Raw genomic sequence first — 10,280 nt, 5'->3', positions numbered from 1 at the left:
CCTTCCTTTCTTTCTTTCTCTCTTTCTCTCTTTCTTTCTTTCTCTCTCTCTTCCTTCCTTCCTTCTCTCCCTCTTTCTCCTTTTCTTTCTCCTTTTCTTTCTCTGACACCCTTTCTCTCTTTGTCCCTTTCTTCTTCTCTCTCTCTTTCCCTCTCTTTCTCCCTTTCTCTTTCTCCTTTTCTTTCTCTTTCTCTCCCTTCCTTCCTTTCTTACTTTCTCTTTGTATTTCTCTCTCATTTTCTCTCTTCTTTTCATACTTTTCATTCTTTCTTTCATTTCTATCTTATTTCCTTTTTCTTTTTCCTTTCCCACTTTCCTTCTCGCTTTCTTTCTGTCTCCTTTTCACTCTTGCTTTCCTTTCTTGTCTTTATTTACATCTTATTTCCCTCTTTCTTGCTCGCTCGCTTATTTCTTTCTCTCTTTCTACCTCTTATTTCTGTCACTTTCTTGGGCTTGTCTTTCTCCAATTTTTTATCTTCTTTTTCTCTCTTTCTCCCTTTTTTTTCTCTACCCCCTCCCTTCTCCCTCTCCTCCTCCTCCTCTCCCCGTCCACCTCTTCTCTTCCATTCTCTCCCCTTTCCCTCGTATCCAGCCTCACCATGGGACCAAGGACAACTGGGAGGCAGCGCGGCCACCGCGGTTCTTGGCGAGGGGATGAATGTTGCATGTTGGGGTTGGGGCAGATACCTGGACCCCCCAGCACCTCCTCCTCTGTCCTCTCTGCTCTCCCAAAGCTTCTCCCCTGGTCCCAAAGAGAAGCTGTTGGCTTTGAGGGATGGTAGGAGAAGATGTTGGCTTCGGAGGGACGATAGGAGAAGCTGTTGGCTTTGGAGGGACAACGGATGCTGTCGTGAGCCCTTAATTCCACTTTCTGTCTTCAGGGAGTGAGGTGTCCCAGGAAAGCCTGCTCCTCCACGGCCCCTTCGCCCGGAAACCCAAGCGCATCCGCACCGCCTTCTCACCTTCACAGCTCCTGCGCCTGGAAAGGGCCTTCGAGAAGAACCACTACGTGGTGGGCGCCGAACGCAAGCAGCTGGCCAGCAGCCTCAGCCTCTCTGAGACCCAGGTACCCCCCAGCCGTCCGTCCTTCCATCCCTCTGTCTGTCTGCTCAGCATCGGGCAACGGAGACGTCGCCAACCCCCGTGTGCTTTGCAAAATTCCAGCCTCACTTGTCCAGACATCCCACATGGAAACCGTGGCTTGAACCATGCAAGTTCGTGTGGGTTTGAGGCTTTATTTTGCTGTAGGTTTTGGATATTGTGGTCACTGGTGGCTGGGAAGGCAAATCTCGTGTTGTGCCGCTCTCCAGAGTGGTTTTTCCAGTGTGATTTCTTGCTTGCTTGGGATGTTTTTCCCCTGAGAGCAATATATGGATTGAAAAATCCAATTAAAAAAGAAGCAGCAAAGCCACGACTCGGCTGCGCTGCTTTAGTTGTCCGCAAACGCCGCCGTGCCCGCAGCCAGGATGGGGCAAAGCTTCCAGCTTCAACCCCTTGATTTTTAGAAAAGACATTTCACGGGCGTTTAGAAATGATGAGGCCCAGGAAAACCATAGGGATGGAAGGAAATGGGAAAGCAAACAGCGCTTTGGGGGGAACAGGGGAGTAGGGGCTGAGCATCTTTGCATGTGGTCCTGGGGAGCAGCAATTCCCGGGTGAAGACACCCTCTTTCCCATCATATTCAGTAGCCGAGTGGATGGAGAAAGTTTTCTCCATTTTCTGGCTAAGTAGTTTGGCCTGTTTTCTAATTTAGTTGATTTTTATCCTTTAATTCAATTGGAAAATAAAGCTGAAGCCGTGGGTGTTCCCGGTACCCGCCTGGCTCATCCTCACCCGGGCTTTGCAAAGCAAAACCTCCAAATTCAGCTCTGCGAGAGAGGAGTTACTGGGTGGAAAATGTTGCTGGCGTGGGGATATCGTGGAGAAGGGAACGAGCCTAGAAAATCCAGAGGGTGTTTGTTATCCTGATGCGGATGCTATCTCGACCTCCGCATCCATACATCTCGCAGGGCACGGCATCCCGGCTCGCGTCCTCACTGCTTCTATCCCCTCTCTGGGTTGAAACCCATGTTAGAGGCAAGACAAAAACAACCAAAAGGTCAAAGAACGAAGCCACAACTTGTCCAGGCGGAAAGGGCAGCTGCGGGATGCCCGAGGGGGAGCTCGGATTATACATCATCGCCCCGAGCCAAAACGCAATAATGCAATTTATTGGGGAAAAGCAGAGTCATCGGTCGCTAAATCCAGAGATTTAGAACTGGAAAGAGGCAATATTTATATATATATATATATAAAAAAATTTATATATAATTTCTCAGCACTGCAGCATATTTTGTAGTCCAATATCTCCCTGGCTTTGGAAAGCAGCTGCGGCTGCTCGGTAATTCATCACCTGCAGGTTTGGAGCAAGCGGGGGTCACAGCCAGAGGCGTTCGGAGCCGGTTTCCCTGGGGAAAGAGCATCCAGCTCGGAACCAGGGGCGGCAGCGAGTGTTAGCAAAGCCTCCCCGGAGGCAGCAGCAGTTGGCAGGGCCCGTGATGGGGAAAACCGTTCAGCTTCATGGTTTTGAAACAAGAATCTTATAAAAAGATCTTCTTTTCATTACCTGGAAATCACCCCAAGGTGCAGAGGGATGCGAGATGGGATGGGAATCAATGGGAAGGGCATCAACGTACCGGGACTGGCAGGGTGGGAGAACCAGGTTGAGCGATGCCGAAAGCGGCCATCATCATTTTATTATCATCAATTTATTATTATAATAATAATAATTATTATTATTATTAATCCAGTGATTAAATCTCCCATGGAAAACCACCCCCTCTCCTCAGTCACACGCATCCCTGCTGTGACACAACCGTCTTTTCACCCAGCCCCACGTCCAAACCCACCAGCAGTCGTGTTGTTATTATTATTCCCACTGGGTTTAGCGGCTCCAAGAAGGGATTTGTCCCTATTTCCCAGCTGCTTTTTCCCCTGGAATAAAGGATTTTTTGCCCGGCGGGGCTGTGCCTGCTCCGGGTCCCCCACACCTGGAACAGCCCAGGGGGAAGGTGAAAAGGGTACAGGTGTCTGTCCAGCATCAGGAAATGCCTTGGGATACAGGGTGGGGAAAGGTGGAGGTGTTTAACCCCTTCCCATCCTTTCTCCTCCCAAAGAGTCGCGTTAGTCTGGGTTAAGGCAGGTTCAAGCGAAAACAATGAGAAAAGGGAACGGTGCAAAAATCCAGCAGCATCGCAGGGTCCCAAAGCGAATCCAAGTGCTCGATAAGTGGGATGAGGCTGGAAAACGTGGAGGGAGAGCTCGGGGAGGGGAATGTGGGGTGTAGGGAGAGCTGGGTGAGGGGAATGTGGGGTGTAAGGAGAGCTCGGTGAGGGGAATGCAGGGTGGCCTGTGCAAGAGGAGCCGTCCGCGGGGCTTGTGCGTGATGGGGTGACATAGGGGTGACACGGGGTGTGTAGCGGGGTGACACAGTGAGCCTGGCGGCCGGCGTGCCGCGGGGGTGCCGGGAGCGTGGGTGCAGTGGGAAAGGCGTGACGGGCATGGGATGCGTGTGCCGGTTAGATGGGATGCGTGTGCTGCTTCCACGGGGAGTGGGAAGGCGGGGAGGGTACCACGATGCGCTTGCTCCAGGCTGGGCATCACGGGTGCTTGCACCACTGTGCCCATCGCCGGTGGCGTCGGGTCACTTCACCACCTCAGGGAGCGCGCTGGGCTAGGGGAAGAACTTCCCTGGGTTTGTTTTGCGAGGGCACAGCCTGGATCTCCCCGCGAAGCTTCTCCAGCCCTGGCAGCGTGTGGCGCTGACCTCGCTCAGGGCTCTCAAAGCTGAATTTCCAAAGCAAAGGACTCAGCTTGGCTCTGGCCAGCAGGAGGTTTGGGGTGGTGGTGGAGGCACCGCGTACCCCAGCATCCCCTCACGGCTTTGGGGTGATCACAGAGTCACCGTCCATCCCAGGATCCCCTCCTGGTTTTGGGGTGATCACTGAGTCACTCAAGCATCTTAATTTCTTTATGCCTTAGTTTCCCCTTCTATAATTTAGGGATAAGGCAACTTCCCTGCTCCCAGAGGGCTGAGAGCATCCCCTCCTGGTTTTGGGGTGATTATAGAGGCACCGTACATCCCAGCTTCCCCTCCTGGTTTTGGGGTGATCACAGAGGTGCCGTACACCCCAACATCTGCTCCTGGCTTTGGGGTGATTAAGGAGTTGCTGTGTATTGCAGCATCCCCTCCTGGTTTTGGGGTGATTATGGAGACACCTTCCATCCCAGCTTTTCCTCATGGTTTTGGGGTGATCACAGAAGTGCCATACACCCCAACATCTCCTCCTGACTTTGGGGAGATTAAGGATTCGCTGTATATCTCAGCATCTCCTCCCGGTTTTGGGGTGATTATGGAGGCACCGTACATCCCAGCATCCCCTCCTGGCTTTGGGGTGATTATGGAGGCACCGTTTTGGGGTGATTATAGGGAAGAAAGGCTTTACACGCAGGAGCCGCTTCACACCCACCCCTGATTTCCGCAGAGCCTCACTCAAGCATCTTAATTGCTTTATGCCTTAGTTTCCCTTTCTATAATTTAGGAATAAGGCAACTTCCCTGCTCCCAGTGGGCTAAGAGCATCCCCTCCTGGTTTTGGGGTGATTATGGAGACACCGCATATCCCAGCTTCCCCTCCTGGTTTTGGGGTGATCACAGAGGTGCCGTACACCCCAACATCTCCTCCTGGCTTTGGGGTGATTAAGGAGACAGTGTACATCCCATCATCCCCTCCTAGTTTTGGGGTGATTATGGAGGCACCATACATCCCAGCTTCCCCTCTTGGTTTTGGGGAGATCACAGAAGTGCCGCCCACCTCAACATCTCCTGGTTTTGGGGTGATTATGGAGACACCATCCATCCCAGCTTCCCCTCCTGGCTTTGGGGTGATTACAGAGGCACCACATATGGCAGCATCCCCTCCTGGTTTTGAGGTGTTTATGGAGACACCGTCCACCCCAGAATCTCCTCCTGGTTTTGGGGTGATTATGGAGGCACCGTCCATCTCAGCATCTCCTCTCAGGGGTGGAGGTGCAAGGATGGAGGTGCAGCAGCCCTGGCTGGTGGGTTGGAGCCAGGCTTTGTCGGAACGGTAATAATTAACCGAGCGAATGCCTGGGAGTCACAGGAGGAGAAAGATGCGCGTCCCAGATAGAGCCAGTGAGCAGCCAGGTGGCAAAGCCGGGTGTGCCAGGCACCCCACGCTCCCCGGAGCCGAGCCTCCTGGGGCTGGCAGGGGTCCCTGGCTGAGGACCGTCCCCAAACCCAAGCTCCTGAAGGTTTTGGAGTGGTTTTAGAGGAAAAATCCCAGCTTGAACTGCAGGCGTAGGTGAGGGTGCAGCGCTGGTGCCTGGAGAGCTCCACTGCCCTTCGAGGTGGTGGCACATTCAGGGGACAGGACAACGCAAAGGAACCATCCATTGCAGGAGCACGGGGACCCTGGTGACCTTGGAAATCAGGACCAGCCCCAGGATGCTGGGAGCATCGCACCAGTCAGACCCGTGTACACCCGGCATGACAACGGTTAATGCGTCGAAGGGTTGGAAAAGGATAAACCCCTGTGCTTGGGGGGTTAAACCAATTACTCCTGGAGTCAGGATGAAGCATTGTAGGGGGCAGCTTATCCCCCGTTGCCCACTGTGAGGTTCTCACACTTCTCTCATCGTGGCTTCTGGCCTGTCGGAGCGAGGGCTGCGGTAGTGGAGGGGTCAGAGAGCCCATCTAGCATCCCCATTCCCGCATCCGAGATGGTTGGGAAGCACAGAGGATCCTCATCCCGCAGGAGGTGGCCGGACTGAGCTGAACAGAGAAGGGAAGGAAAGGCTTTACGTGCAGGAGCCGCTTCACACCCACCCCTGATTTCCACACAGCCTCACTCAAGCATCTTAATTGCTTTATGCCTTAGTTTCCCCTTCTATAATTTAGGGATAAGGCAACTTCCCTGCTCCCAGAGGGCTGAGAGCTTTAATTAAAGTTTGCAAAGTGCTTTGGAGTCCTTGAATGAAAGGCGCCAGCTCTGTATTGTTCCAGAAATGCCCCAAAGCTAGGAAAGCAAATGGTTTGAGCCCAGGGCCGGGGTTATAACATATCCCAGTGCCAGAAAGCAGCTGGTTCGATAGACTGAACACGCCTGAAGTCAGGGGCTCACGCTGCGTCGGCTGCGCGGTGCCCTGTGAGGGTTTTGTTCACCTGGGGGATGCAGCGAGGGTGAACATCAGCCTTCACCTCCCCACAAAGGCTGCAGAGCTGAAAGTGAGTGTTTTCTGCAGGGAATGTTGAAGGGGAAGGTGGAGAGGGGGTGATGATCCCAGGGGATGAGGTGCGGCTGCTGGAGGGGTTGAGGGCATCGCATCACCTGCAAGTGGGTAAATGCTTCATCCAGGCCGGTGCTGGGCTGGCAGCGGCAAACGAGCAGCGGCACCTAGTGTCCTGCGGGGCTGGGGAGCAGGGCAGCATCCCGCATCCCGCCTGCAGCATCCCGCATCCCGCCTGCAGCATCCTGCATCCCCACCTGCAGCATCCCACATCACTGGCTGCAGCATTCCACACCTCTGCCTGCAGCATCCTGCATCCCAAATCCCTGCCTGCAGCATCCTGCATCCTGCCTGAAGCATCCTGCATCCCCTCCTGCAGCATCCTGCATCCCAAATCCCTGCCTGCAGCATCTTGCAACCTGCCTGCAGCATCCCATGCTCTGCCTGTAGCATCCTGCATCCCAAGTCCCTGCCTGCAGCATCTTGCACCCCACCTGCAGCATCCCAAACCCCACCTGCAGCACCCCATACCCCTGCCTGCAGCATCCTGCATCCCAAATCCCTGCCTGCAGCATCATGCATCCCCTCCTGCAGCGTCCCATGCTCTGCCTGCAGCATCCTGCAGCATCCTGCATCCCAAATCTCTGCCTGCAGCACCCTGCATCATCCTGCATCCCAAATCCCTGCCTGCAGCATCCTGCATCCCCTCCTGCAGCGTCCCACACTCTGCCTGCATCATCCTGCATCCCAAATCCCTGCCTGCAGCATCCTGCATCCCCTCCTGCAGCGTCTCACGCTCTGCCTGCAGCATCCTGCATCCCAAATCCCTGCCTGCAGCATCCTCCACCCTGCCTGCATCATCCCATGCTCTGCTTGCAGCATCCTGCATCCCAAGTCCCTGCCTGCAGCATCTTGCACCCCACCTGCAGCACCCCAAACCCCACCTGCAGCATCTGCATCCCCACCTGCAGCATCCTGCATCCCTGGCCATAGCTGTTATCTCCAAGGTTGTTATCTCCAAGGATGGAGACCCCGCTGCCTCTCCAAGCTCTTGAGACAACGGCCACAAGCGTGGTGGGAAAGGTTTCGTGAAACCTAAATGTGGTGAATTAATGATCTCTAAGCATAATTATAATTAGCTACTGGGTTATACACTGTCCAGCCCAAGCCTAACGAAGCCACCCCAGCCCTGGGACACAGGTCCTGGCTGGAGGTGTGGGGATGGCTCTCTTGTCCAGCGTGGTTGTTGGAGTTGCAGTCGTTGTGCTCGCGGCATCCTGGGTTTCCCTGCTCCCGCCCAGACACCAGGGTGATGGGCACCGGGCGGAGGGGCTGGAAGGAGGGTCCTGTTCGCCTGCCAGCCTTGCATTTGAGATGCTGTTGAGCATCCCTCACCCATCTGGGTTTTTTTTAGGCTGGACTTTAGGAAAGAAATTTTCACAGGAAGGGTTATTGGACACTGGAACAGGCTGCCCAGGGAGGGGGTTGAGTCACCTTCCCTGGAGGGGTTTAAGGGACGGGTGGACGAGGTGCTGAGGGACATGGGTTAGTGATTGACGGGAATGATTTGACTCGATGATCCTGCGGGTCTCTTCCAACCTGGATATTCTATGATTCTATGATTCTCTCTAAGGCTGCAGCAAAGCAGAGCTGGGAGTCAGCAGCATCCTTCAACCCACCGCGTTCGTTCCCTCCATCCCACCTTGCCATGGGTAGAGGGGAAACTGAGGCAGGGGGGCATCCTGCAGGCATGAGAACTTCTTTTCTGCTGATCTCTGAGAAGCAGCACCAGTGCTCGGCGGGGCTGGCTGTGCCAGGAACCCCGTGAGTGCCCGTCTCTCCTTCTCCTCCAGGTGAAAGTGTGGTTCCAGAACCGGCGGACGAAGTACAAACGGCAGAAGCTGGAGGAGGAAGGCCCCGACTCGGATCAGAAGAAGAAAGGCTCCCACCACATCAACCGATGGCGCCTCGCCACCAAGCAGTCCAGCGGAGAAGACATCGACGTCACCTCCAACGACTAAGGCAGGGACGAGCTCCTGGTGCGGCCACCATGGAGAGGAACCCGGGGGAGGACGGGGGGACACGGGTGGCGTCAACGAACGAACTCTAGGGACATCGCCGAAGCCACCGCCGCCCGCTGCCTTTCCTCCGGGGCGCCCGACCTGACCGGGGACCCGAACCCCGTCCCCCCCCACCGCCCGAGGTGTCCCTTGGAGGTGCTTTTCGGGAAGCTCCCGACGCTGAGCCGAGGAGGAAGAAGAGGCTACCAGGGCGCCCGTGGCCCCGGGACGTGACCGCGCATCCTCCTCCGCGCTGGAAGCCGTCCGGCAGCCATGAGATCAAATAAACACGTCCTACCTAGAAGCTCAATGTACCCAATCCCTTTTTTTTTCTTTCTCTCCATTTTCATTTTCCGCTTTTTTTTTTCCACCTCCCTCCGTTTCTCTGTTGTTTTTTTTTTTTACACAGTTTTATTTTAATTTATTCTTTTATTTTTGTGCCTGTGTGCGTGCGTTCCCTGTCGTAGGTAGTCAGCAGCTGTAGTGTGTGTTACTGCGTGGTAATAAAAAGCAAAATGAGCTGGAAAACTGTCTGGTTGTCTTGGTGGAGGTGGGGGGGACAAGGGAACCATCCCCCTCTCTCATCGCCAGTCAAACGGATACAGGGATGCTGGTGGCTTTTTTTGCAAGGGGGGATGCTGGGAGGGATGGTCCCCATCAAGGTGATGGAGACAGGAATCATAGAATCATTAAGGTTGGAAAAGACCTCTAAATTCATGCAACCCAACCCCATTGTGCCTGATAAACCATAGAATCATTGAATCATAGAATCATCATGTTTGAAAAGACCCACTGGATCATCAAGTCCAACCATTCCCATCAATCACTAACCCATGTCCCTCAGCGCCTCATCCACCCGTCCCTTAAACCCCTCCAGGGAAGGTGACTCAATCCCCTCCCTGGGCAGCCTCTGCCAGGGACCAATCACCCTTTCTGTGAAAAATTTTTCTCTAATGTCCAGCCTGAACCTCCCCTGGTGGAGCTTGAGGCCATTCCCTCTCGTCCTGTCCCCTGTCCCTTCAGAGAAGAGCCCAGCTCCCTCCTCTCCACAACCTCCTCTCAGGGAGTTGCAGAGAGCAATGAGGTGTCCCCTCAGCCTCCTCTTCTCCAGGATAAACACCCCCAGCTCTCTCAGCCGCTCCTCATAAGGCCTGTTCTCTAGCCCCCCCACCAGCTTCGTCGCTCTTCTCTGGACTCGCTACATGTGTTTTGAGCCCCACTAGGGATGGAGACTCCACCACCACCCTGGGCAGCCTCTTCCAACACTTCACCGCTCTTTCAGTAAAGAGATTTTTCCTAATATCCAATCTGAACCTCCTCTGATGCAACTTGAAGCCACTTCCTCTCATCCTCGTACTTGGGAGAGCTTGGTGGAAGGTGCTGGAGGATGCGGGTGGCCGTGGGGATAGGGGCGTCCCCCGCCGAGTGGGGCCACCGCCGGGGTGGCTGCAGGTATGAGAGGTATGCGGCAGCTTCACACCTGCACCAGGGATTGAATGTCGGGCAGGGGCTCCGACAGATCTGCTTCCCACCCATCCTCCTGGAAATAGATCCCCCCCTGGATACCCTGGAGACGTGAGCTGCGAGGGGCCAGCAAAGGGACCTCCAGGCACCTCTGGGATCCCCCTGCAGTGAGGGACCTGGGGATGAAGGTTGGGTGCCTTTCGAATCATAAAATCAGAGAATGGTTTGGGTTGGAAGGGACCTAAAAGATCATCCAGTTCCAACCCCCCTTGCCATGGGCAGGGACACCTCCCACTGGATCAGGCTGCTCAAAGCCCCATCCAACCTGGCCTTGAACACCTCCAGGGATGGGGCAGACACAGCTTCTCTGGGCAACCTGGGCCAGGGCCTCCTCACCCTCACGGGGAAGAATTTCCTCCTTATGTCTAGCCTAAATCTGCCCCTCTCCAGTTTTTCCCCATTGCC

General features: G+C 54.7%; 1 protein-coding gene across 1 annotated transcript in view; it reads left to right on the top strand.

Annotated features, from left to right (window-relative positions):
• Positions 1-8,677, top strand: part of LOC138720445 (homeobox protein EMX1-like) — a 9,841-nt gene extending 1,164 nt beyond the window's left edge. The window contains 2 exon segments of the mRNA XM_069856665.1: positions 882-1,066; positions 8,145-8,677. Coding sequence (XP_069712766.1) covers positions 882-1,066; positions 8,145-8,312 — 353 coding nt within the window. The 3' untranslated portion in view covers positions 8,313-8,677.
• Positions 8,678-10,280: the final 1,603 nt, after the last annotated feature.

The sequence above is a fragment of the Phaenicophaeus curvirostris genome, chromosome 4 (assembly GCF_032191515.1).
Source record: "Phaenicophaeus curvirostris isolate KB17595 chromosome 4, BPBGC_Pcur_1.0, whole genome shotgun sequence".
Lineage (NCBI taxonomy): Eukaryota > Metazoa > Chordata > Aves > Cuculiformes > Cuculidae > Phaenicophaeus > Phaenicophaeus curvirostris.
Note: the sequence above shows the minus strand (reverse complement) of the source record. Positions and strands in the feature narration are given on the sequence as shown.